Consider the following 27,526-nt stretch of genomic DNA (forward strand, 5'->3'; position numbering starts at 1 on the left):
GAACCGGAACGTCCTCCATAATAAACTTTTGAAGGCTTAAAGTAGTTAAATAGAAGAACATCTTTTGTTGCCATCGTTTGAAATCAATCCCGGTGAATTTTCCGGGCTTCTCTGCCGGAGCCGGTGCTGGTGCAGTACGACTGAAGGACGTAGCATTGCTCGTAGAACCAACCACGGGGGCTGGTGTGGCAGTAGCAGTAGCAGTAGCATTCAAATTTGGAGTTTGGTCTCCCATTTCTGTCGCAGGAAACAACAGAAAAATTTAATAAACAGTGAATCAGTTTAAATTCGAAAAATCTTCGAACTGAATCTGTTTTGACAGCAACAAATATAATACACAACGGTGAAGATTTTATTTCTTTAAACCGAATCAAGTTTACACAAAACAGATTTAAAAACTTCAAACAGAATGTAGGAAACTGTATGTTGTATACTTGATGAAGTTTTTATATCTTCAAATCAAGTATCCAAATGAGTAGAAAGTTCTGAAAACTTTAATCTCAACCGGAGTAGAAAATCCGAAGATTTTAGTCTCCAAGCAACATACGAGTTCGTTACATGCAAACAACAAAGATACAAGTTTCTTTATTGTGTGGACAGCACTGTTTTATGTTAAAGAAAACACCTTTTTTTTTTTCCAATAACGTTCTGTAATCGTTAAACAACAACAAATGAACATAGAAATAATTGTTAAATTCCTTAAGCTTGTTATACGCCCGTGTTCAGAACTGTAGGAAACCAGAACCAGAAACTGGAAAAATCCAGTAAGTAGAAAACGAAAACAGAAACTGTGTGCAAAAATTAAGAAATATCCGAGACCACAGAATTCACTGTGTGTCCTTAAGGAATTTAACCCCCTCACTGTACCCGAGGTTACAGATTATTTCCTCCCAGGATAAAACGGATATACCTGTCGCAGGAGTGGCAGTACCTCAAACGCCTACGACTTCGGCGAACTCAAATTTGGCAACGAAACACAGTAAGACTCGATAGTTTTATTTCTGGAAAAAGAATGCAGAATTTGCAATGCAAGGAAAAAATTTCAGTAGCCGAAAATTGAGGCATTGCCTCAGTTTATATAGCCTCGAACATGCCTGTTTAGAATAGGCTTGGTGGCTGTTCGGAGAGGCCATGCCTTTTCCCAAAAAAAATAAGAACGTTGGGGAAGAAGTTTTAATTTTATTCCGCCAAAAATTTAATTAATTACTAATTAATATTTTACGGCGGAAAAATCCAAAATCCAAAATCCAAAATCCAAAGCCGAGCCGAGCGACGACGACGGCGCGAGGGGAGTCCCTCTTCTCAACCCTTTAAGAGCTAGAGGAAGTGCTTTCTAATATAAGCACATAACTTTCCCTTTCTACCACCAATGTGGTACAAAGCTCCTTTTCAAAGGAACTTTGCTTTTAACTTCATTTTCCCTCCATTTCTCATTCACACCAACTTAGCTAGTTTCAATCATTAACTAGCTTTAACATCAGCTAATGGGAATATATGAAGGCATAAACCACTAACTGTGATACTTTAATAAGCATAAAATTTAAAACTAGTGATCCTCTATTATGTCTTATTTAAAAACAAAAGACAGAGAAAAAATGAAAGGTCTAAATATTAAAGCAATATATTGAAGAATTGAAGGGGGGTGGGGGGAGGGGGGGAAACAAGCAACATAAACGGTGACTCATATATATGAGCTTGCTAATGGGAATATATAATTATAAAAGCATATAAACCACTAACTGTTATTCTTTAATGACAATAAGTTAAACCTCAAAATAAATTATGTTCAATGTATATTAATTATAAAATAAATAGACAAGAAGATAGAAAGGATCTAAGCATTTTAAAACAAATTGGACTAAAAAAAAAAAAACCTCCTCCACCCTTAACTAGATATCTCGACCACTATTTAAAAACAATGCGAATTGACTTGGAAATATGGGATTATCGACAGAAACTTTGCCGAAAATGTTTCCGACGAGACAATTTTCGACAATTCCATCAGAGAATTATGTTTTTTAACAGTGGCGTTCGAGCCTTATTGAGAATGAAGAAATTCTTGATATGGAGCCGTGCATCCTTTTATAGACTTTACGCTATGGAAATCTAGATTAATCAGATAAACACGACTGGTTTCAAATTCTAAATGGTTATTTATAATTAAAAAAAAACCCAAACCACAAATGAGCTCTATGCTAATGGGAATCTATACGGAGGCATAAACCACTAACAATTTAATTTGAGTAATGCTTAACAGCCATATATAGATGATGCTAGCTAGCTAATTTATTTGTTCAAGCTGGCCTAACAAGGTTTTGGATTGTAGTGCCAATATTATGTTGTTTTAATGCAACATTAAATCTTATATACACTTGTTATAATGTCAAAGAATTTTATAGGATACTATCCAATAGTCATATAATTGGATTTTTTAAAACGTATATAGTTTTAAAAAATCCAATTATATGATTATTGAGTTCAATAATTTTTCTCTGTTGTATCGAGTCCCGATAAAAGTTGGGAAGAGAATGTTGAAGAGGGAAAAGTTTTGTTAGATTAGGAACATGCATTTAGATGGCGATATGTAATATTCAATATGCATGTAACTAGTTCAAAGTTTATTATTTGGTGGAAATTTTAAATGGCCCAAAATTATCTCTATATAGAAAATACTCCATTCGCTTTTACTTGTCATGCTCACGTTTCGCTTCTCGATAGTCAATTTGACTAATCCCCAGAGCCAAAGATTAATTCTATATTTTAAAATTAAAATTTAGATGTTCAAAAACTATACGGAAAATACTATAAGTTGCAATTCTTCTCATATTAATATGATTAAAAAATATATATCTTAAAAAATTGGTCAAAATCCATATAATTTTATTCTACAAAAAATGAAACGTAAAAAATAAAAGTGAACGGCAAGAATACACACTTAAATCATATGGTCATGGAATTTCCAACATAGAAGTTTATTCACTTTTATCTCCTTTTCCAAGACCCTCATGCAAAGCCACAAAAAGGCATAAGCTCTTTAATGTAAAGTTCTATAAGTTGTGGTTCACGTACTCCTAAATTTTAAGGTAATGTGAGTATCTTTTGAGACACTAGTTGGACAGTGAGCAAAGTAACAAAAACAATATTTGCTTAATCAATTGTTAGTAAAATTTTGAAAAGCAAAGCAACTTATTAATAAAAAAAGAGTGTGCTTGGGAAAAAGTGGACCAATTTTAAGGTAAGATTTCGAACTCACAAATTTAAAGAATTTTAAATATTAAACCCATTATATTTAAATCGTCGATCTATTTCTGCGCTAATGCTTATTGCACGTAATCATAAAATCTCGCCTAAATGTTGGGATTTAACGAATCTTTTTTGAGTTGTCACAACTTAGTCGTAGTGTACTTTTAATTTATTTCCAGTTATAGGAATTTTTAACAAACAGGATCAAGAATCATTACTCTTTCGTTTCGACACAAGAAAAAAGGATTTTTCTACACCCCTCTAAAACAGTTAATTAGAAAGAAAAAAAAAGGTAGTTGCTCCTATTTAGTTTGTCCTATTTAAGTAGTCGAAGTGTGTGCAAGTTGACCTGAAAAGTTTTATTTCTTACTATAAATGTGAACACTATGATATTATTTAATTTATTTGTCTGGTTGTTGTTTTATTACCAAGGCAAACCAGACCAAAAACAGTAAACTGACTTTTCAAATACCATTTATCTATATTTCTTTTATCAATATCTTTAAGTTGTATTGTTTTTATTGGTATTTTGGGCAATCCATTTCCTTTCTCTGTCTCTTTTGAGTTACCCATCTTATGGTTGACCCCTAAGATTATATATAATGAAAAGCCACAAGTCGTTTTATCTTTGAAAATAGACCAACAGAAATCTTGGTCGGCTTATCAAGTGGGATTTTAATATTAATTATTATCATATGTTAGACAACTAGCAAACAAGCACTTGAAAAGTTATCAAATAAAAAACTTCATTTTCTGAATTCCACTTTGAGGTGAATATTTATTCAATAACATATCAAAGTCATTAGTGGTATGAGAGTTTTCTGAACTCTTAACACTTGTCAGCCAATGAGCAAAGTAACAAACTAAATTATATTTGTTTTAACTATTGTTGAAAAGTAACCCAACTGATAAAAAGTCTGCTTGAATAGAGGTGGACCAATTTTAAGGTAAATGATATTACCAGGAAATGAGTCATTGTTGTAGAATGTTTTGGCAGACATGATGTTACCACTTCTTTTTTTTTTTTTTTTGGGGGGGGGGGGGGGGGGGGGGGGTGGAATTAAGAAGCATGTTTAATTTTGAACCAAAATGGAATAGCAAAGGGTGGGTTTTTTGTCGAGATTTATCGTTTTGTTTATGTGGATTTCCCAATATAATAAAAACTTGTATATCCTGACTATTTCATTTCTTGGACTCAGAAACAAAACAGTTATCTTTAGGACTTCATAATATAGAAGAGTATGTTGAATTGTTAAAGCACCACTAAGGGGTCGTTTGGTTTGAAGACAATTTATACTGGGATACGTTATGATGGAGTAGTTATGCTGGAATTAGTTATGTTGGGATTAGTTGTACTGGGATTATTTTTTATTCATTGTTTGGTATGTTGTATTAAAATTAACATGCATTGTTTAATTTCTCAGAAGAAGTTATTTGTTTACAAAAATACCCTCCACCTTATTTAACCTAAAATGCCTAAAATTTCCCCTGTTCTTGCTCCTTTATCAGTTTGAAAACATCAATTCTCTTTTAAATATATCTGACTTCTTTCTTCTTCTTTTCCCTTATCTTTTTGTCAATTTGATGCCCTTTATGGTTGATCTTAAGTTAGCATTAGTTGTTTTGCATTAGAACAAAACTCTTTCCCTTTACTCTTTTGGATTTATATGGTAGGCAATCTGAAATATAACCATTCTAAATTCAAGAATCCAACAAACATTGCACAACTATTCGCAACATTTAGAGGAAGAGCAAAAGGGATCAAGAACTTGGAATTTGCCAAGTTGCTAAGAACACGCATAACGTATTCATTACGCAAAAGGCTCCAATTGTTAGTCATTACAGATGAAAATTAGCTCCAGGAACTAGTTTTTAAAATAAGATAGACTCAACAAAGTGAATAGACATAATGTAAAAAATAGACAACGAAATGAGAAAAGGGAAAGGATTATTATGAGTATTATTCAACCTCAGGGCTATTTTAGTCAATTCATTATTTTATCCTGGGATAAGTTATCCCAGGATTATTATTCCACCCTCTGATGGGTATAAATTATCCCAATACTATTTTTAATACCGGGATAACTTACCCCAAGATTATTAACCAAACAAAGGATAAGGTGATATTAAATTTTTATCCCATCACTATTTTTGCTTATCCATCCTATCAAACCATCCTAAAGGTTGTATTAGGATGATAAAGTAATGTTTCACCCTTAATCATAAATATCGAGTTATCGAGCCGCTTTATCCCCCTCCCCATCAGGAAAAAAAGGTGGGTTAAAATTCACAAATAACAATTTTCCAGCTCCTTTAATTGAAAAATAGTCATTATCATGGTGTTTCAAATTTCAAAGTTGAAGAAACTTCATCCGTGGAATTTAAAACTTCGTGACAATGACTATTTTCAAAGACATGCTCGAAGAGTGGCTAGTTGGATCCTATAATTAGAAAATGGTCATTGTTCTGGAGTTTTGAAATTCACATGTGAAACTCTTAAGAAATGTCACAGAATTTCACCTATGTAATTTGAAACTCCATGGGAGTGATTATTTTTCAAAGACATGCCCAAAATTTGGCTAGGACTATTCTACCCCAAAGTGATTTCCTATGCAAATTTGAGTTAATCTAGCCCCAAAACGGATCTGAAAAATACCGGGTGAAAAAACAAAAAATGTATGGTTAAAGCAGACCATAATTCTCTGGCTTGGCTATCAAACACCTTCTAATCCGAAGACCTCAAGACACTTTAATCTCTCTTTCGCATGAAACTCTAGCTTAGATTAGAGGATACTCCTATCTTAATTCATATAGAGCAACACTCTTTCCTTTTTGGAACGTTCTAGGTTGGCAGTTGCTTGATATTATTTCATGTTTATACAATGTTTACATCTTTCAAGAATACGAATTCATGAAGCTCTCCAAAATATAAATCTGATTTGATCAGTTCTCTATCAAACTAATTACATTTTTTCATTGTTGACATGGCTGGTAATTTGCAGCAAGGCTCAAATAACCCAAAGGCCAAATCTAAACAATTTAAGGTCCCATATTCTTAACTAAACTGGGTCTGAAAGAATAGCCCCTTGGCATCACAACCCACGTTTGGCTGCAATACTTCATGGCTATATTCACCATTGCAAAAGAATAACATTAAAATTTGACATGTACAACAAAATGAATACCAAATAAGACATTGTTGCAAGCCTTCCATATGTGCAACGGAAGAACCTCATTTACCTCAATATGCAAGCATGCCAGAATATAAAAGTAGATTTGCTGACAATTTTAGAAACGTATTCATAAGAGTACAAAATTTCTTTAACACAAAGCATGACACTCTTAGTTTCTTCCATTCTCGACTTGTTTAGCACCGCGGAACGAGAGTATTGACCACTTTGGTGCCAAGCTTAACCCTTTGCCCCAATATTTTACTGAAATCAAAGTGTAACCAAGTCCACCTCTTTTCTCAACAATCACATTATCCCTTGGCAACAGAGTACAGGTACAAATGAATTTTGGCTCATACTTGCAGAAGTAAGCAAACCTTGTTATCTACAACAAAAAGCACAAATATTTAGCATGGGAGCAACAGAACTACTCTATGGACACAGGGTCCAAATACGACGATGAGGGAGAGACTAGATAGAATGTGTATTACGAGCATAAACGGGCAAGCACTTTCTTCACAAATGTTTAGCCCTCCAGTCCACAGTATTCTCATCACTGTCATCATCACTTGACGATTCGTCATCACTAGACTCTTTATTTACAACTTTAATTTCTTTGCTGCCTAATGAAGATTTAGCAGCCTTAAGTTCCGTCTTCTTCCTCCTCAACATCTCCAGTCTTTCTCTATAGCCCCTGGAGTCATGCAATATAAAAGTTTATATTGACTTTTGGACCATGTAAACAAAATATAGCCAAATTTTCAAAATGGACTAAATCAGTTTTCATCATTTCAGAAACTGACCTCTGTTCGACAGATACTTCTTCTTCAATCATTTCTGCAGCATCAATCTGCATTGTATAAATGGCAGAGTGGGTAAATAACACGGTTTAACAGGATAGAAAATTTGCAGAAGCTCAACAACTATTTTGTAATAAAAGATGACCTCTTCTTCTTCTAAACGGTTGTCAACCTCTTTTAAGTCTTCTTGGATTAACTTCTCAAATTCTTTGTACTCATCCCTGCAATTAAGTCATTAGACTCAAGGTCAAGTTTTGCCTGGAAGAGCCAACAAAATAAAAAAAAAGGAGGGGGAGCAGGATAGAAAAAGAACGAACTGCTTCTTTATTGTTTCACAAGGACTGAGATTAGATCAGTTAAGACACTGAGAGAATACAGTAGTCATATAAAAGTAAGATGTGTTATCTACTCCAAAATGCGAAGGACCTGATGAAAGAATAGAAAGAATAAATTTACTTCTGATGCAACAGCTATATTTTGTTACATTCGGAGCTGTAAAATCAAAGGCTGCTTAATAGCTTCAGCAATTGCACCACACAGAAATGACCACCATACATTTCCAGACAACAACAACATACCCAGCGTAATCCCACAAGTGGGGTCTAGGGAGGGTAGGATGTACGCATGTCCACAGACCATACATTTCACAGAATAAAGTGCACTTATAGCAGTTCAATTGCACCACTGCACCAAGACAATTACAGCACATCTAATTAAATGTAATCGTGAAGAAACTGGAGGTAGTGGAGCTGCCTAGGCTGCAATCCAGGAGAACATGTATACTATTCGAAAGTTGGAGGAATAAATGGAAGAGAAATGAGCCTTATAGCTCTTCTGACTTTGAAAGAGAGCGCATCTGCCATTATCCAGCATCTATATTGCCACAGAAAGTGATGCGTCTCATTTGGATAGTCTATTCATATTGGGTAGCAATCGACTTTCTGGTTAAGGTTAAAGAAATGGTTGGATAAGATTTGAAAGATCTCATCTGAGGTCGACCAGTTTTGGAAAAATAGGAAAACAGTTAAAGACACAACAATCAAAGAGTAAGGAACTAGGCTGCTTAGCAAGTAATAGCAAGTTATCCAAGCTTACTTGACATCTGGTTTGACCGGTGTAATACCACGAGCACGTAAGTCAGCATCTTTGTTGTCAAAGAAACCTGCAGGGAGAGCTCCTTTGACCTGCTTAGCGTCTGAACCAGAACTAACTTTTGACACCGGTCCATTTTCACCAGATCGCTGATTTTCCATGCTTCTAGTCTCAGCATTCTTGGAGGTAGATAGGCCCTGACTGCTAGACCTTGCCAAAGACGGTTCAACCTCTTCAGTTCGATCTGAAACTGGAGAATCTCTTTCCGGTACATGGTCTCCCAACCTAGCTGAATCTTTCTCTAAAACATGAAAACTGAACAGATAAGTCATCCTTGACAACGAAAGAGAGATACAACTTTTATATTGGAGTATCCAAGTCTTCATTACCAAGTATATAAACATTAATCAGAGGTAAGGATATACAGAGAGGCAAGATCAGGGCACACCAAACAGCAGCAGAATTACTGATTTCTCTCCCTATCCTCCACCTTTTATCTCTTTCTCTCATAGTAACATATTCTTCCTTTTAAGAAAATATTTGAAAAGCATATACAAATGGACCTAGCAAAGACTCACCATACATCCAGTGTGCGTGGATTTTAAGACTACGACTTGCAAACTCATAGAATGTCTTTTCCTTTTCAATATCATGGAAGGATTGAAAGATAAAGTCATGCTTCAACCACTGTTTAAATTTTTCTATTCAGAAAGTTTATATAAAACGGTAAATTCCCACGGGAGGCACCTTACCAATTTTTGGTCTCTTTGTCTCTTGATTGTCAAAAAAATTGGGAGGAAGCATAGATGATGCACGAGGCTTAGACAATCCAACAGAAGGTTCAGGTTCTTTACAGCTTACGCCCTCAGGAATTTCAGGCTTGGGTTTAGGCAACTCCTTTGGAGGCTCACTTTTTACATTGTTTGGGTTTTTCGCTGCAGCAGCATTAGCTTTGAGATTATTTATGGCCTGTACAAACATAACAATCTGTCTTAGCAGGGAAGAGTGCAGCACATATCTTACATGTGATATAAAGGAGAAAACAGGAGATGAGCAGCAAGAACTAAAGAGGTCCTTAACAAGCACACCAAAGGCTATATAGTACATGCATGATAAACATTGATGACCAGCAGAAAACTCATAAAAATTTGGTTGGATCACCATGTGAGTACTTCCCTGTTAGCTAAAAGTTCAATAAATTTATATTCAACTATAGTAAGTCCCCTAACCCAAAAAAAACAAAAAGGCTTTCTAATTCCTCCCCTAACAATCGTCCTGCATTAGACTCACAGCACAGTGTCCCTATCAATTCCTTGTCCTTTTGCTTCTCATACCGGCCTCCCGCTTGAAATGGTTTTTTTCCCTATGAATTCACAGCAACTTCTACTACAGCCCAAGCAAATGTAATTATAGACTGATTCCAAAAGTCTGAGTTCATGATGAACACGTAAACTAGCAATATAGCTAATTGGAGAATGGTGAAGGGGAAAGATCCCTATATTACAAAAAAGAAGCAAACTGATGACTATGAAGCTGCCAAGTCTGGTATGGCCAAATTAGCTTTTGCAGAACATGCTTTTACCTGATGCTTAACTCAAATAAAAAAGATACCTCAAATTTAGAAAGAAAAGAAATAAAAAGAAAGGAAGGATACTAATGACTTAATGTGTTCATCTTAGCGTGATTGAAAGCACCTTTTTCTTAAGAGGTGCGGACCACATGGTGACCACTTTACTAAGCTTGGACTAGCCTGCACCAAATTCCAGTATGCAAAAAGCTAACACCAAAAATCAATGAGTACGATCTTACCTCATGATGTTTACGAGAAGCTTGATGTCCAGGCCATTGTGATTCAGATTTCAGAACAACATCACACACTCTACATACAGGCTGATCGTTCTCATTGTACCTGTGGTGTCACACAATTTATTATAAAGACAGGACTTGGGAAAAGTTAATGCTGACAACTCTACATTAACAAAGCCAGATCATTGTTGACATGATACAAAGATACATGTCGTAAAACTAGACAACAATGCACCTTTAACTAGGATTGTAAATACAAAACCGTCTTAAGTATAGGTTGCAATCATGTCCAATCATGTAAAAGACCAAATACAACAAATACCGCATTAACATTACACTCAGATGCAGAAAAGAACTTCGACCTTGAAACACAAAACTGATTCCACCCCACAATCAAAGAGCACACACATACACACTGATTTGGGTATTAAGCAAATGCAGGTGAAAGCATAGGCTAAATTCTAGAAACCAAGCATAGGTTAAATTCTAGAAACCAACGTGTTGCTATAACTATCAACAAAATCATCAACACTATCTACTCATTATGCGCATCCAGTTTCCAGATCCCCTTTACTCTTATCTTTACCTTTTCAAAAAAAGAATTGAGTTTCCAGATGCTTAATGCCTCAATCTATCTTCCGATAGCAAAAACTTTTTCCAGAAAGCTGCTTGTCGTACACAAATATTTTAAAGGGAATTTAGTTGTTTACTAGCCATGAAGGGGAGCCTTGGCGTAACTGGTAAAGTTGCTGCCATGTGACCAGGAGGTCACGGGTTCGAGCCGTGGAAACAGCGTCTTGCAGAAATGCAAGGTAAGGCTGCGTACAAAAGACCGTTGTGGTCCGGCCCTTCCCCGGACCCCGCGCATAGCGGGAGCTTTAGTGCACCGGGCTGCCCTTTTTTTTTTTAGTTGTTTACTAGCCATAACTTAACACCAAGAAATGAAAATATACAAAAATATACTTTATAGAGACTCCCTTGTACATATAGTCAGACCTCTCTATAACAACATTTCCTTATAACAACCATGTTTTCTGTGGAACCGATTTTCATGTTATGTATATTATATGTTCTCTATAACAACATTTTGCTATAGCAGCCAAAAGATATCGGAACAGACGACCCTGTTATAGAGAGGTTTGACTGTAATACCTTACAAGAGGGGAATCAATTCGCTTCTGCTTCTGCTCCTTCAGCTTTGCCCGGTATAACGCTCTCTTATCCATTGCAATGCTCTGTGTTAATACAGCACCAAAAATACAGTTAGAAGAAAACCCAAAAAGTAAATGAATTCAATAACAAAGCACTTTTTTGCTAATTTTCATCTGAAAAATTAGAAAAGATACAGAAAGTTTCTATCTTTTCACAAAAAAGGGGGGGGGGGGGGGGGGGGGGAACAGTTCTGCTAATTCTCATATGGAAAAGAAGCAGTGCATAAATGGCCTGAAAATTTTCAGTGAAATGTTTCTAATTGTAAATACAGCAGATAAAACAATAAGGGTGTGTTTGGTATGACGGAAAATGTTTTCCAGTTTTCCCTTGTTTGGTTGCACCAAATTTCTTGAAAAATGTTTTCCTTAAAAATTTGAGGGAATACATTTTCCGGATCAATAAAAACACACCAATATGTCCCCACCCCCACCCCAGTGACGGAGCTAGGAATTTTGTCAAGGGTGTTTGCATTCATATAATCTATATATTAAGGGTGTTCAATATGTAATGTCTAGAATGTCAATAATTGACATGTCTACATGGTATAATTTTTCGGCAAAGGGTGTTCAACGGGCTGCGGCTCCGCCACTGCCCCCACCCCCCACTATCCACCCACCCTCACCTCATAATTGCAATCCGAGTTCAAAAACCTCATAGTTATTTGCTTGGAATTTATATATATATGTGTGTGTGTGGGCGCGCGTGCGCGCGCGCAAATGCTCTTAAAATGACATTTTCCAACTTGCTTACCAAACACAGGAAAATGAGTAGGAAAATTACTTATTTTCGGATACAATATTTTCTTGGAAAACATTTTCTGTCATACCAAACACACCCTATTGCAAATAAAACTCGATAAAATCCAGCTTGCTCAAAAACCCGAAAGGCAAATACAATTAAAATAAACACCTTTTGCTAATCTTCCTCTAGGAAATTAAAAAAAAAAAAAAGCAAAATATTAAGCCTATTACTGAGAGTTTCAAATAATGGAATGTGACAGAAAAATAAAATTGTATGTACACTTCAACTTCATTGAACTAAAAACTCAGGCACTTGAATGTTAGATTAAAAATTATAAGATTAAGAATTATAAACTTACTTACTTGTGGATTAGCAGAATTAATGTTTAGGGTTGATAGATTATTGCGCTTTAATCTTCTAATGTGATTTCAATTTTTTTTCTTCGTGAATTCGAAATTAGTTTTAGCTGTTCCTTCATTGGTTCGAGTGGGCCGGGTTGATATTTGTTTTTCGGGTTCGGTCCCTAATTAATGGGGTAAATTTACTCTTAGTCCTCTCAAGTTTTGATGTAATTGAGAAAATATATCATTTTGGTTTTTGTGTCCACTTTGGACCGTATTAATTTGAATTCACACTGGAAAGTCCGCTCTGCAAGGTATATGTATCTCCCTAAAAAAGTGATCTCACTTTGGGATTTAAAATCGAGACCTTTTGGTTAAAAATAAAAAAGTACTTACCAACGTTTTTGTAGCTACACACCGTTTTTATCCCGTCTTATTGATTAAATTCACTAATTTCTCATTTTAAAATACATAAAAGACTTCTCGAGTAATATTGTATGAGAATTTTTGATCAAGTTAAAATGTGAAGTATGCATTTGTTGGAAAAAAAAAACTAATACTGTTGATGTTTTTCAAATTTAATTTATTGTGTTTCCTTCTTTATTTTTAGTACTCTATCACACATAACTTAAACTAATATTTTAAGTTTCACATCTAATATCATTATATGAAATGAGATGAGGAGCTGATTTTATTTTTTTTGGAAAGGAAATTTGCACAAAAAGAAAAATGTGTTTGAATAGTTATTTTTTATTTACTTTTTATATATCTGGGTTTGTAAGGGGAAGAATATACTTGAAAAACCACAGTCAAACTACTTAATTTTTTTTTTTTAAGAAAACATCTACAAAATTAAAATAGTCATAATCTGAAGAAACTTCTTATGAGGCTTTTTAAAACAAAAATACCTCATTGCTCACCTGGAACGGCATTAATAGAGCACCTACGGAATGGCAAAAGGAGATACTCTGGATGATTGACAGAAGAAGAAGCAAGAATGCAACAGTCACCAGATACAGAATGTCGCTAGTCGCAACAGTCTATTATGTGTGGCAAGAAAGGAATAGAATAGTATTTCAGAGACTACAGGACAACCAGAAGTGATAGCTAGATTGACAAATCATGATGTGCTTGTTAGAGGTAGTATGGTTCAGAGATTAGCTAGTGGATTATATCTTACGTAACGCAAGGGCTGATCAGTAGTACAAAAGAGGACATGCATTGAGATTAGGCCTGTCCGACTCAATGTAGTCCAGTTTTTGTCTTTTGAGCCGTAAATATTTCCACTTTGGTAATAAAATGCAAGTTAATTATCTTAAAAAAAAAAAAAAAAAAAAAAAGAGAGAGAGAAACACCTAAACAAATCAATTGGGACAAGAAAGTAATTGAATTTAAAAACGGAAAAGGGCCAAATATACCCCTGTATTATCGGAAAAGGGCTAAATATACCCTTCGTTATACTTTGGGTTCAAATATACTCCTACCGTTATACTATTAGTTCAAATATACCCCTCATCCGTTAAAGTTGTTCAAGGTGGATAGTGAATCCTACGTGGCACTAACATTTAGTGAGGTGGGTACCACATGGCATGCCACCTCAGCGCCCCTAACACATTTTATCTCTCCCCTTTATTTGTTCTTCCACCATTAAAATTTCCTTCCCTCATAATCATAAAATGCTCATGTTCCTAACTTCCTATACATACACATATGCATGGACTCCAAGAAAAAAATCCCAAAATTTTAAATAAAATAATCAGTTAATTAGCTCAAATAAAACAGTATTGAATGAAGTTTCAGTGTGCAATGTGAACCCATTTGCTTTGCAAAGGGGGAAAATCGGTTTTTTTGTAGACCCACTTCATAGAATTCAAGAACTAGCTAGTAGTCCTTGATGGTTTTACCGTGATTGATTGGAAAAAAGAATGGAGGGGTGTAAATATTTTCTGTGTGAACCCATTTGGTGAACACTGCATTGTAAAAGATAAAAGGGGAAAAGATTGATTTTGTTGGAGACCCATTTCATAGAATTCAAGAACACTACGAGTCCTTGATGATTTTACTGTGTTTGATTGGAAAAAATATTCGGCTTCTTTGTAGACCCATCAGACAGAATTGAGTCTCACTTCTCTTTCCTCTCCCACCATAATTTGTTCTTACCGATGGTGGCGGTAATGGTTGTGGAGGGAAAGAAAATTTTAGTGGTGGAAGAATAAATAAAGGGGAAGGCTAAAATGTATTAGGAGGTGGCATGCCACGTGGCATCCACCTCACTAAATGTCAGTGCCACGTAGGATTGACTATCCACCTTGGACAACTTTAATGAATGAGGGGTATATTTGAACCAATAATATAACAGTAGGGGTATATTTGAACTCAAAGTATAACGAAGAGTATATTTGACCCTTTTCTGATAGTACAGGGGGTATATTTAGCCCTTTTCCGATTTAAAAAACTGGGAGCAGGAAGGATTTTTATTCCACAAAATTCGAGCCCAATAATGGGACTAAAGCAATAATAAAAGAGCCATAAGGTAATATCAAAAACTACGCAGGAGGTTAACGCAATAAAGCATTTTTATTATTTCCCCTTATCGTCCGTTTTCAAAAAATTCAGTAGCACTAAACTCCAGCTCATCGTCGCCGTTCAATGATCTCCGATCACCGGAATATTCCGATTCTCTAATTAATCAACATCTAAGTGAACCGGTGAACCAGTGAACCGGAGTTTGAAAACAAAAGCTCTGAACCGGAGAGAACCGAACCGTGTCAATGGTTTAGGGTTTAGTGTGTTCTAGAAGCTTCCACTACAACAACAACTTCACTTCCGCTATGGATAATTCAAAGCTTTTCGTATTTCTTCTTTGCTTACTTGCTCAGTTTTGCATCTCTTTCTCAGGTCACTCCGGTTATTTTTACTATGCATTTTAATATTTATTGTTCCATTTTTTAGTCAATGCTCGGAAATGAGGTGTTAATGTTACTGTTTGATAGATATATTGATTAATTTGTGTTATCAATCAAATTACAAATCACTAAGCTGGTAAAAATGAAAACAAAATTGATTTTATGATAAATGAACCGTGTTCATGGTCTAGGGTTTAGTGTTCTAGAAGCTTCACTACAACAACAACAACAGCTTCACTTATAAATGGACGATTCAAAGCTTTTCGTGTTTCTTCTCTGCTTATTTGCTCAGTTTTGCATCTCTTTCTCAGGTTACTCCGATTATTTTTATATATATAGTTTTTTTAATCTTTATTTTTCGCATTTTAGTCAATGCTGAGGAAAATACTACGTTTTTTTTTTGACAATAATGAGGTGTTAATGTTACTATCTGATAGATATGTTAATTAATTTTTGTTACCTAACAAATTAACAAAAATACTAAGCTGGAAACAACAAAAAAATTGATTTTATAGTTAATGAAGTGCAGTTTAGAACTATTTCAGTGAGGTGTTAATGTTACTGTTTGATAGATATGTTAATTAGTTTTTGTTATCAATCAAATTAACAAATCACTAAGCTGGTAAAAAAGAAAAAGGTAATTTATTTTTATGATAAATGAAGTGCAGATGTAGATGTTAAGTTATAGCGGGAAATTAACTAATTATGAGTTTAGAACTATTTCAATGAGGTGTTAATGTTACTGTTTGATAGATATGTTGATTAATTTTTGTTGTGAATCAAATTAACAAATCACTAAGCTGGTAAAAAAGAAAAAAGTAATTGATTTTATGATAACTGAAGTACAGATGTAGAGTGTAGCTTATAGCCGAAAATTAACGAAGTATGAGCTTAGAACTATTTCAAAGAAGTTGCTTTTGGACAATCATATTGTTTGCTTATTTGTCTTCTGACATTGAACATGAGATATTTCATGTACTTGAGATATGGAAAGCTAATTTGCCTCTGGAAAGATCATCACCTCAGGCAATTAGAAGCCTTCTGTTAAGTCGGAGCGTAACTAAATTAATAAGAAAGGAAGCTAATGCAGCTAAGTCATGAAAAGAGTTTTGTGAATCTCAGGGTTTTTTCTTCTTCTTTGGAAATCCATAACAATGCTCACAAAACTACGTTGGGATTTTTTATCGTTATAAGGAGCATGGCTATGATTGGATTTTGAGTTTGTGTGTGCTAAATTAAGGAAGAATCTAGAAGCTGCACTTTATGTCATTTAACCCTTCACTTCAGAAAGCATTTTCCTATGCAGAGTCCTATTTGGAGTGCCAACTTTATTGACTTTGAATGCATGTCTTTCTTCGTTCCTTTAGCTTCTCAGCGATACTTTTGTATAATAAGTTTTTGAATTTCTTATTAATTTGAACAGCTTCAGATCAAGTGAACTCTTTCCAGTCAGTTCCTGATCTTGAGAAATCAATGTACATGGCCATTGACGGTTATCCATGTGTACGGCTGCTTAACCTTTCAGGGGAGATCGGTTGTTCAAGTACGAAGTATGCGTTTAGTTGCATTTTTCTTGGTCTACGAAATGGCTCATCTGCTTTTAATTTTCTTGTCTAACTCTTCTTGTGCGTGGCTAGACCCTGGGCGTGCCAACATAGTTGCTCCAGTTACTAGGTTCAAGACTGCGAATAAGTTGGCGGAGCCATCTGCATTACTGGTGTCTATAGATCAATTTGAGGATCTCTTTGCAAGGTATGTAAATCTCTCTCTTTGTAATGTTGGGCAAGATTGTGTATCTTCGGCCTTCCTTTGGATGTAAAAGTTAATTCCTTTTTAGCATTCTACTTTAAATTCCTTCCCACATTTGCCAGACAGTTGAGCCTCTTTGAATGGTTAATGGAGTTGCGGTACATCAAACTGTTCCACTCTTTAATTCTGGTTAATGTGTACTTTATACTCTCTTTCTTTTGGTATAGATTGATCAATTGAATTTCCAGATGATAGCAAATGTTGACCTATCAAACAAATAGGAGGAAAAAAATAATTCCAAAATCTTCCAGTTTTTAAATGAACTTTTCTATAGATGGCTAACTGTTTGACCCCCCTGCTTGTATTTAGCGCGATGAGTCAGAAAGAATTTTAGAACTTCCCAGATAAAGAAACATCTTACCATCTTTAAATATGCACCTCATCTGATCCCACACTTGCTCTGTTGACATTTATGCACCAAGTTACATCATCTTTCTTCGGGGTCAGAAGCTGGATATCAACGAGGATAGGTAAATGCACCAATTTGGCTTTACATTATAAATTAAAACCTAAAAGACAATATATATATTCTTAATGTCGTCTTTTTTTTTTTCAAGCTCAAAAAGGAACCTTCTTTAGAACTAATTTAGAAGTGAATCTTACCTTGCAGATAGCAGTGTTATAAAAAACCATCGTTTTCCAGGCAATTACACTCGTCATTCCAAGAGGCTTTACATATAGGAAACTGGGAAAAGAACCGCTGCTGCCAAGAGAACTAACGTGCCAATGAAAATCCGGAAAATCATTCCCCATCAGTTAATATAAGCCACACCCCTTAAACCATATATCCCAACTGCTGAAGGCAAAACTACTTTAAAATGACAGACCTTATATCATAGAGAAAGACCACGCACACAAAAAGAAAAATTATCTTACAAGATTCTTTTTAATCCCGTGTTAGAGGATTTTTATAATGTGCTAAACTTGAAGCATGAAGTAGACTAAAATAGTCATACCCAATTGCCAAATATCAGATGTTTTGAAGACAAAATAGAGAACAGCCACAAACAGAACTTCAATGTCTTATCTATATTAGCTTTTTTGGGGCAACATGCAGATGTTGATAGCTTTTAAGATTTCCTCAGTTACCTCTCATGTTAGACTAGATCGAACTGAGTGTTTTGTCATATTCCTGGATGTGGATCCTGACACATTTGTAAAAACCAGATGTAACCCATTGCACAATCTTTTTGTGATTCCTTTGTTCATAAGAAAAGTTTTCTTATCGAAAAACAAATAACTTTCTTTTAACTGATGTGATGATTTTGTATTTATAAGTTTTGGTCATGTTTGCTATAGTGACGAGGAGTAGACCATAGGGGGGCTCTTGGTTTAGAGAGTGACAATGAATTGAAGAGTAACAACTACTTAGCGGTCACCTAAAACAACAAGTTATGTTTTGCTAAGATAGTTATTAGGACAGCTGTAGCACGTTGTTAGACGTTGGCTCACTACCTGGATTTTATTTGAAGTAGGTCCATTAAATTGCATACTTTGGACATGATAGAGGCTAATAAAGTTTTTTGTCTTCTACAGAATATTTATATTGCATATCAAACATCAGATGTTATAATTTGTTGACAACTCTTTAGTTATATTCAGTTGACAGAGCAGCAGCTTCATAATTTCGTTTAGGTAAAGGGTGAACACTGCCATTTATAGCATCTTGGCCTTTGTCAGGCATATGAGCGAGGTGTTTATGCCTAACTTCTCATGAGTATGCATGTTCTTGACAATGAGATGCAACTTTTGTGTCAACATCGAATTTGTCTTTTGATGATGTGTATGCATCATAGGGTAACACCAAATCTAATCCTTTTACAGAAAAAACAAAATGAAAAGAAAAATGTTTTGTTGGATGGAGATGTCATTTTCATACATCTGATAAGTGTACAAGTTTTAAGCTCTGTAGAGTTTCTGCCTAAGCACAATAGGCACACCATTCTATCTTTGATTGATTTCAGGTGGTGTGTTGTGTTTCAGGTTATCGGATGATGCAGATTTTTCTAGGCATGTTGTTGGTGTATTAGTCGAATCAGGTTCTCAGCTTCCAAATGGCTTAAAAGGTAAGTACTTCTGTCATTTTCTCTTATTATTCTTTTGAAGGATTTGGATAATTACTATGGTCCTTCTCGTTTACAGGATTTTCCCCTGACAAAAAGTTTCCTCAAGCTGAATTCGCTCCTTATCAAAGTGGCAAGTTTGAATGGAACCCAACTGTATGTCATGGAGAACTATTATGATCATACGCTTCTGTTTGTTTGACTGATTATTAAAAAACATGGAACACTGGTGCATTTTAAATGCAAATTTAGCGCCAGTTATTCCTCTGCTTTCCTTTTTGCACTATGCTTCCATATAAATATACCATTAAAGTTCCTTAATGCTTGCAACAGCAACAACATACCCAGTGTAATCCCACAAGTGGGGTCTGGGAAGGGTAGAGTGTACGCAGACCTTACCTCTACTTTGGGAGGTAGAGAGGCTGTTTCCGTACGACCTCTGGCTCAAGAAAACATGACAAAAAGGGTCAGATAAGAATTGACGAAAGTAAAGAAGTCATGGTAAAATACTATAGATAAGCAATATGAAGAAACGTGTCAGTAATTGCAGCAAACTAATGCGATAAACGAAGTACAAGAGACAGCAGATAATCGAAGGGCAGAAAACTACAAAGATAATACTATGTAAAGTTCCTTAATGCTTGATGTACACTAAATGAAATCTACAAGCTCCTCATGATGCACGTTGTCACTGTTATCCCAAGAATTATATGGTTCCTTTTTCAAAACTTTTAGTTTTGATCTGTTTAATGTTGAGCCAAAGGATTAGTCTATAAGTTTAACTGAAACAGTACGCCGAAGTTTCTTTTTATTTTCTTTATTGTTGGTTTCTTGATGATTTAACAAAAGAAACCTCTAAACCAATTACTGGAAAGCTCCCCTGTAATTTCTATGCACTAAGATTATGGTTCATTAAGGATGAAATAGGGGATAATGATTTAGAAATTTGTCATCAATGTCCTTTTACCTAGAGCAATACGATATTCCACTCAGTTGTATGCTTTTTGTAAAGAATTATGTTCTTGTATAAGGTTCAATATCTTTTGTATGCATCTTATATGCAACGGAAACAAGTTCATCAAAATAAATAAATACATGCTTTTACAATCGCTTGTAGACGACTCGTCCTTTTATTCAACTTTGCATTATGTGGACCTGTAAGATAAAGTAAATGTTTGTCATTTCTCAACTTGCAGGGATCTGGATTGATGTGGAGGGCTTACAATTTTCCTGTATTTTTGCTTTCAAATAGTAGCACGTTGGCCTTGCAAGAGGTTTGTTATGTCTTTTATCTTTGTAAATCTCTTCTCCATATTTAATTTGCCCATAAGATCCTTTTCTTTAGTTACTATAGTAATTACTAATTATGAGTGCCTTATATTGGATGCTTACTAACTTCTTCTAGAACTCATTCCATCCTAAATTTCCCCAATGTTTTTTTATAAAGGTGTTTCGTATGTCAACTAACGATAGACCTTATTGTATTCAAAGTAATTAATAGATGAAAAATTGGAGGGCGAGGGTATCAAAGATACTTGTCATTAGATTCTGGCTGAGTGAAGAAGGGTGACAGATATTTTGAAATGAAAGCGTCCACAAACATTTTCATTAACATATATTCTGCTTGTTATTTGGTGCAGATTGCTTTGAGAAATGAGAAGCGAGAGAAATCATACACTGTTGATGTGGCTGACTTTGATCTTGTGATGCAGGTTAAAGATTCTTCATGTCGCTAAAGATTTGGATATAGTCCTAAAAATTCCTGGATAGGTATCTGATATTTTACTTATGAAACTTGCCCATATTTTGTTATTTTTATCAGACAACAAAGTCTGGGACTCGGGATTCAGAAACCTGTCTTAGAGAACAGACTTGCCTTCCATTGGGTGGGTACAGGTGAGATTCGGTCCAAATTCTCTAGTTATTAAAATACTCATTGTACACTTGAACAGATTGAACAACTATCCGTTTCCTTTTTAGTTTCTCAGCTAGAACCAGATTAAATATGAGACATTTTTAGTAAAGGATTATCTTTGATTAACCTTGCTTTTTTCCTGATAAAAAAATTTAAATATGAGACATCTTTAGAGGATAATATTAATATCATGATTATGGTTTTGACCTTGACATTTTGAGTAGTATATAAGGTATCTTATGCAGATGTGATTATTTGTTTGCACTTACCATCTTTTCTATGGCATCTTATATTTGGTGTTCTTGAGTTGTTCACTCATAATACAGTAAAATTAAATAAGAGGAAACCACTCCTTGTTCAGCTGATGTTACAATAGTACAGTTTGGGATATCCTGCTAGTATTTCTTTATTTGCTTGATGGAATCTTTTATATTTGATTTGAAATTTTTTGGCTTGCGTGGGTGGCCAGGTGGGTGGTACTGGCTTTGCATCTCCTGGTCCTGGGTGGATGTTTTCTTTCTGTATCTTGTTATCCGACATTCCTGTAATTTATAGTGGTGCACACGTGGAATCTTTTATTCTAGTTTCACAGACAACTGAATGTTAAAGTGTTCTTGTCTTTGCTATGCCTTTCTCGAGTTCTTGATGCATAGGTTATTATCTTGTTTGTCGATTCTGAAACTCTTCCCTACGGAATTTACCTCGATATCTTACCTATAGCATGTGTAATTTCTAATGGCAGTGTCTGGTCGGCGCTACCACCAATAGTCGTCTCATCATCAAAGAAGGTAAAGCCTATGATATTGACTGTGGCTTCTATGGATGCAGCTTCCTTTTTTCGTGACAAAAGTGTTGGTGCAGATTCACCTATATCTGTGAGTTGCTTTTTCTCAGATGTTATTTGTATCATTGTCTTTATGGACTTTTTAATTATGCTTTGTTCAATTTTCCTGCACTCTCAAAGCTAGAATCTCGTTGCACTTCTATGTTTTCTTAATACCATGAATCATATGTACAAACTTCTCTCTAGGGGTTGATCTCATTGCTGGCTGTGGTGGATGCTCTTTCACGTGTTGATGGCTTGGGGGACCTTGATAAACAGGTGGACATATTGTTAATTATTTAACATGCCTATTGTACTTGTTTCCCCAAGTGTTTTGATTTTCCTCTCGGCTTCTGGTTTTAGTGCATTATATCTTTATCTAAGCCATGAGCACTCTATGTAGTGCAATTCGTGTGAGATAATCTTCATCTACAACAATATACAGGCTTTTGTGCTAATTATTTAAGCGTTTCTTGTTTTAGTAACCACAACTATGCATCTAATACTGTTTAGTAACCACAACTGTGCACGCTTTGTGACACTTCCCTTCTGCAGCTTGTATTTGCTGTTTTCACCGGGGAGGCCTGGGGCTACCTTGGCAGTAGGAGATTTCTTCTTGAGCTTGATCAACATTCTGATGCTGTTAGTGGACTTGACTTGGCACTAATTGAAACGGTATATCTTTTTGTTGCACGAAATTTTCCGAGAATGCATTAATTGTCAAACTACTTATATCCGATGTAAACTTGAAAATGACATGTATTATCTTTCTTATGAAGTCATTATTGGCATGAGAGAGTTATAGATGTTAGAAATATTTCAGAGAACTACTCGTTCAACCTCAGGGTCTGAATACAGAACAAGTAAATCTTAAGTTGTTACGAATAATCTCTTCTTTCTGCTGAATGTTATCCCAACCAGTTGTGTTGTTGATTGTGTAGCTATTTCAGCACGTTCTAGCTATGCTTTGTCCACTATTATTGAATAAATATGAAAATTTAACATGTATTAGTTTATTAATGTTAGGTGGATCCTTTTAGTTCCATATGAAATATGCTTGATATACAAGTTGTGTTATTATAAAAATGTATTGGGAGACCACTAATCAGATCGTGCATGTCCATTTATGCCACTGTTATATCCGAATTTGTTTGTATAGGTTCTTGAAATTGGATCAGTTGGAAAGGGTTTCGCTCAGGATGATAAAACATTCTTTGCTCATAGTACAAAGGTAAGGTTTCTTCCTGCTTGCTGATTTGTTTATTAAATTAATCAAATCGGTTTCCTCTTTGCTGTTGCACGCGTTAGTCTACCATGAAAGTATATAATTGTTTATGATAATGATTTTTTAAATAAGTTGCTACGAAAATGTATAATTGTTTTAGAGTTATCAAAAAATTGTATAGTTGTTTAGTTACATTATGATTTCCTGTATTCTCGTCTTGGTGGTATGTTTAAGCTGTGAAAGTATGTCAATCATATGTATAGATATCAGTCCTAAATCCTATATGCTTCATGGGAATTAAATATTGAAATTATTAACACACGACTACCTGTATATTGAAGAACTTCAAAACAATTTATATCTATCCTCACCACAGTTATGTTGCTTTTTTATTTAGTCATTCTTAATCTTTCTGCTTAATATTAAAAAACGTGATTCTTCAATCACCATGGTTAATACTTCACACACTGTTACATGATTCACTTTTGTAGGAGAGTGCCACAAATGGAACTTTAAGTGCCCTCAAGGATGCTCTAGGTTCGCTTAAGACTAAAAGCATTAAGATCTCAAGGGCAAGTAAATCAAATCCAGGGTTACCCCCGTCCTCACTGATGTCATTTCTGAAGAAGGTTGGTGAAAATGCCCTAGTATTTCTGTTATAAATGATAGTATATTTCCTTTGTGTCTTCCATGATCTTCAATTTGATCTGCCCAATGCACTTTCTCCTTAAAAGGAAATTACAAATGATAAATAATATGAAGGTAGAAGAGACAGAAAGAATGTACGGGTTAGTTTCTGCTTTAGTTGATTTCATAGGACAAGTGTAAATTTTTTTATTTTTATTTTTTTAAGATAACATCTGACCACTGTGGGTTGTAAGATCCCACCTCATCACTTTTGAATGATGAGTTTTTTGTGTGAATATAAAGTTACCTTTACCTCAAAAAAAAAAAACAACTTAAAGAAAACAATAAGAAGTCCTGCATTGTCTGTTTCAATTGCCATTAGTATTTTTTCTTTTGACATGTTTAAGTTGCCATTAGTATTTTGTGCTAAGTTCTTTGATGCACTGTATTATATTGTAGTAAATATGTATGGCTTCTTCAAAATTTTAGCGGCTTATGATCTGGGCCAGCTCTTGAGCCTGCCCCTTTGGGCTTACATAATAGGCTTTTATGCTAAATTAAGCTTGGGTGTAGCGTGTTAAGAAAGATCATCCTAATGTTTTCCTGCTAAAGTTTTCTTCTTCTAAATCGTATATTCATGAATTGCATCTTATTATGATTTTTTGTGGTTCGTCCTATGCATTGAAATGGCCTATGCTCCATTGTCGTGTTGCTTTAAAAATAAAAATAAAAATTGAACTCTATGTGGTGGTGGTGGTTGTCCCCGAGGTGAGGGTGAGGGTGCTGGGTGGAGGAATAGGATGGTGGAGGAAAATGGATGAAGGGAATAATGCAATTGGTAACATCCTTGTAATATCTGAATGATGTTTGCACTTCCTTTATTGCTTTAGAATAGAGTTACTAGAGTATGAGCAGAAGTTTCGATAATGAACATTAGAGGAGCAACACCGATATGGAAATTATTGGATATTAATGAAAGGCTTTATGGAGGACTGCATGAATGTTGTTGATGAAAGAGAATCAATTACCATCAATGAAAAGAGTGGAAAATGTATAAATAAATGAAGACTTTTACCGGTCTGTTTTCTCTGGCTGGGAGCTTATTTATTGTTTCTTTTAAACAGAATCCAGAGACTTCTGGGGTAGTCCTTGAAGACTTCGATGCTACCTTCACAAATAAGTTCTATCACAGCCACTTGGATGATCTATGTGAGTTGTTATTTCACTCTTTGGATTTCTTGCCTTTGTCTGGATTAATTCATAGTGTTGTAGAATCACATAACTTTTTCTAATATAAAATATTTTTTCCCTGTTAGCAGCGAATATAAACTCCTCAGCCATAGTAGCTGCCGCTTCTGTTGTTGCCCGAAGTCTGTACATTCTAGCCAGTGATAAGAAGGAAATAAATAATTCAGTTTTGAATACCATCAACATAAATGCCTCCTTGGTTAAAGAACTTCTTGGCTGCTTGCTAAGTTGTGAACCTGGCTTATCATGCGAACTGGTAAATCGCTACATCGCTCCTTCTGCAAGTTGCCCAAGCCATTATGTGGGAGTCGTCCTGGGCGAACCTTCCTCTCAGCCGTATCCTGGTAATGTGGGGGATGTTCCTCGGTTTCTGTGGAATTTTCTGGCAGATAAAACAGCTATTCCTTCGAAGAATACGAGCTCTGCTTGTCCGAAGGGCTGCAGCGGCAATGGTGAAATGTGTGTCAAAGCAGAGACAGATGGGAAGGGTGTCTGTGTCATTTCCTCAACCAGGTAGTTCCACAATCTTAATTTGCTGAAATTTAAGCTCATTCCGCCTTATATTTAAAAGCCATTGCTTAAAATAATGAAGCAACGCGAAGCCTGATCTGTTCTTTCAGTCATACGCTTTTTGTACTACGTTGACTTCCATTGGCTGATAAAAAAACATAGACGGTTTTGTCAGCTTGCCAATTCGTTCCAACAAAACAAGGAAAAGGGTAACTCTGGAATATTTCCAAAAAGTTGGGAGAAGCTTATGATGATTTTCCATGTATATGCTTTTGTTGGTTCAGTAACTGGTTTTCTAGGTTGATTAGGCTGTCACTCATAATGTAATTTACACCGCTTTTTGTTTCTTGATAGTTGATTAGTGCTATACATGCTCTTGCACTGAACTTATCTATCAAATGTAATTTCAGGTATGTCCCAGCATACTCGACTCGATTGAAGTACGAGTCTGAAACTTGGGAGGTGTTGCCTCATAATTCCTCCGATACGATGGGAGCAGCTGACCCCGTTTGGACAGAGAGTAACTGGGATACAATAAGGCTTCGTGTCTACACAGTCCAGGACACTAGATTTGACAGTTGGATTCTGCTGTTAGGTGTAACTGTTACAGTTTTGTCATACATTATAATAGTAATTTCAAAAGCCTTCATTACAAAGGCCCTGAAACGAGATTAGCATAGAAATTCTTGATTAAACATACTTTCGTTGGAAATAGCATTCTGATTGCTTTTAAAGCACAGCCTTGCAAAGTGACGAGAAGGAAATGTAATTCTTAGCTGTTATTACTGCTTAAACGCAAGTTGAAAATGCTCTGCAATCCCACGGGGGCGAAGAATTGTCATTGGTATTGTGGACTATCTTGCAATGTAAATTGCAGCTATGAGATATTTGAAGTTTCTGACATGTCATTTACATCGTTCACTCTGTTGCATGGTCGTGAATGAAAGCAGCTTGGAACAACTTTTACATGTTCTGAGAAAATATTAGACTGATTTCTCCAGTTCTTGAAGGATAATTCCGTATATTTATCTCCGTTCCACTAATAATATTAATTATATACAATTGCCATATCTTTTAAGAATTCAAACTCTTTTAACCATTTAAATTTGTACAGCTTGAAGTGACCTTTTAGTCCGTTAGAGCTACCCTATTACTTATTTCTATCATCACCACTAGTACAACCAAGTGAAAGCAATATCTCAAACTTTTCATGCGAAGATAACCCAATTTAAAACGTAACAAATGTCACTGTTTATTCTCGTGCCGTTGTCATCACGAGACCAAATAAATAAAAAAAAATCATCCAGCAGAAAGTTCTGATTCTGCTATTTAAACTATATTCAATTTTCTCAAATTATTTAGCTTGTAGCTAGTGTGGATAAATTTTAGACAGTCTGTTTGCTCCTCTGCTGTTTCTTCTTCTTCTTCTCCGTAGCTGTTGATTGAATGATGATTTTGACGGTAAAGGTGCGGCACGAGTTGCTTATTGTGATGCTGGCATGGGATTTAATGAAGATAATAATATATCTAGCTAACAAGTTGAATACATAAATGAGTTTCAACGTGATTCATTGTAGTATAGTACCAAAATGAGTTATTGTTTATGATGAGGAATCCTAATTGATATCCTACAAGTCTTTTCTATTATTTCGTTTACCTCTTCTAGAGCTACATGAAAAGATGGAGGATGATGAGTGGTTGATTTTGTTTCAATGTCCCAACCACCACTAGAATGACCAGCAAGAAGATATTGATTTGTCTTTGGTGTATGAAGTTAGGTTTAGCAGTCCCAAACTTTAAACATATGGATCTGGAGTTTCGACTACCATACCAAACTTTTACATAAATGAAGGCCTATGTTCAAACAAAAAGGTTTGCCATCCAAAACTTGGGACAAAATACTTATGAAGTTAGCTTGTCCAAATCTTCTTCTGGAGTTCAGCTTTGGCAAGTCTAACTTCAGACTCGTTTTTGTGAAGTTTGTAATCTCACTCG

At 35.3% G+C, this 27,526-nt stretch overlaps 2 protein-coding genes across 6 annotated transcripts; one reads left to right on the forward strand and one right to left on the reverse strand.

The window, feature by feature from the left end:
* Window positions 1–6,314: 6,314 nt before the first annotated feature.
* Window positions 6,315–12,601, reverse strand: LOC132615083 (protein ABA AND ROS SENSITIVE 1). Of its 3 annotated transcripts, none has more exons than XM_060329636.1 (9): window positions 12,427–12,601; window positions 11,264–11,346; window positions 10,115–10,214; window positions 9,058–9,274; window positions 8,309–8,606; window positions 7,359–7,434; window positions 7,217–7,263; window positions 6,905–7,107; window positions 6,315–6,798 (listed from the first exon to the last, which is right to left on the reverse strand). In XM_060329636.1, exons 2-8 carry the CDS (start codon window positions 11,335–11,337, stop codon window positions 6,930–6,932), a joined length of 990 nt encoding a protein of 329 aa, XP_060185619.1. In that variant the 5' UTR covers window positions 11,338–11,346; window positions 12,427–12,601; the 3' UTR covers window positions 6,315–6,798; window positions 6,905–6,929. The 3 variants fall into 3 exon arrangements, with proteins under 3 accessions (XP_060185619.1, XP_060185620.1, XP_060185621.1); XM_060329637.1 differs by having other exon boundaries at window positions 11,264–11,344; window positions 12,423–12,601; XM_060329638.1 differs by having other exon boundaries at window positions 11,264–11,344; window positions 12,419–12,601.
* Window positions 12,602–14,928: 2,327 nt separating this feature from the next.
* Window positions 14,929–26,432, forward strand: LOC132613691 (nicastrin). 3 transcript variants are annotated; one of them, XM_060327847.1, is made up of 16 exons: window positions 14,929–15,303; window positions 16,735–16,854; window positions 16,949–17,063; window positions 19,104–19,186; window positions 19,263–19,339; window positions 20,380–20,457; window positions 20,824–20,895; window positions 21,006–21,079; window positions 21,841–21,973; window positions 22,129–22,200; window positions 22,477–22,596; window positions 23,081–23,152; window positions 23,638–23,775; window positions 24,898–24,982; window positions 25,090–25,534; window positions 25,942–26,432. In XM_060327847.1, the coding sequence occupies exons 1-16, from the start codon at window positions 15,237–15,239 to the stop codon at window positions 26,204–26,206; spliced, it is 2,016 nt and encodes a 671-aa protein (XP_060183830.1). In that variant the 5' UTR covers window positions 14,929–15,236; the 3' UTR covers window positions 26,207–26,432. The 3 variants fall into 3 exon arrangements, with proteins under 3 accessions (XP_060183830.1, XP_060183831.1, XP_060183829.1); XM_060327848.1 differs by having other exon boundaries at window positions 14,931–15,303; window positions 25,093–25,534; XM_060327846.1 differs by lacking the exon at window positions 14,929–15,303 and adding an exon at window positions 15,437–15,622.
* Window positions 26,433–27,526: the final 1,094 nt, after the last annotated feature.

This window comes from Lycium barbarum, chromosome 10 (genome assembly GCF_019175385.1).
Source record: "Lycium barbarum isolate Lr01 chromosome 10, ASM1917538v2, whole genome shotgun sequence".
Lineage (NCBI taxonomy): Eukaryota > Viridiplantae > Streptophyta > Magnoliopsida > Solanales > Solanaceae > Lycium > Lycium barbarum.

Excerpts from the sequence above, each read along its gene's own strand:
- LOC132615083 (XM_060329636.1), bottom strand. The coding sequence starts at position 11,337 with ATGGATAAGAGAGCGTTATACCGGGCAAAGCTGAAGGAGCAGAAGCAG. Across the intron at positions 10,215-11,263 it reads ATTGATTCCCCTCTTGTAAG|GTACAATGAGAACGATCAGC; the intron begins GTATTACAGTCA and ends GTGACACCACAG. Across the intron at positions 7,435-8,308 it reads CCGGTCAAACCAGATGTCAA|GGATGAGTACAAAGAATTTG; the intron begins GTAAGCTTGGAT and ends ACTTAATTGCAG.
- LOC132613691 (XM_060327847.1), top strand. The coding sequence starts at position 15,237 with ATGGATAATTCAAAGCTTTTCGTATTTCTTCTTTGCTTACTTGCTCAG. Across the intron at positions 16,855-16,948 it reads AGGGGAGATCGGTTGTTCAA|ACCCTGGGCGTGCCAACATA; the intron begins GTACGAAGTATG and ends GTGCGTGGCTAG. Across the intron at positions 19,187-19,262 it reads GCTTCCAAATGGCTTAAAAG|GATTTTCCCCTGACAAAAAG; the intron begins GTAAGTACTTCT and ends TCTCGTTTACAG.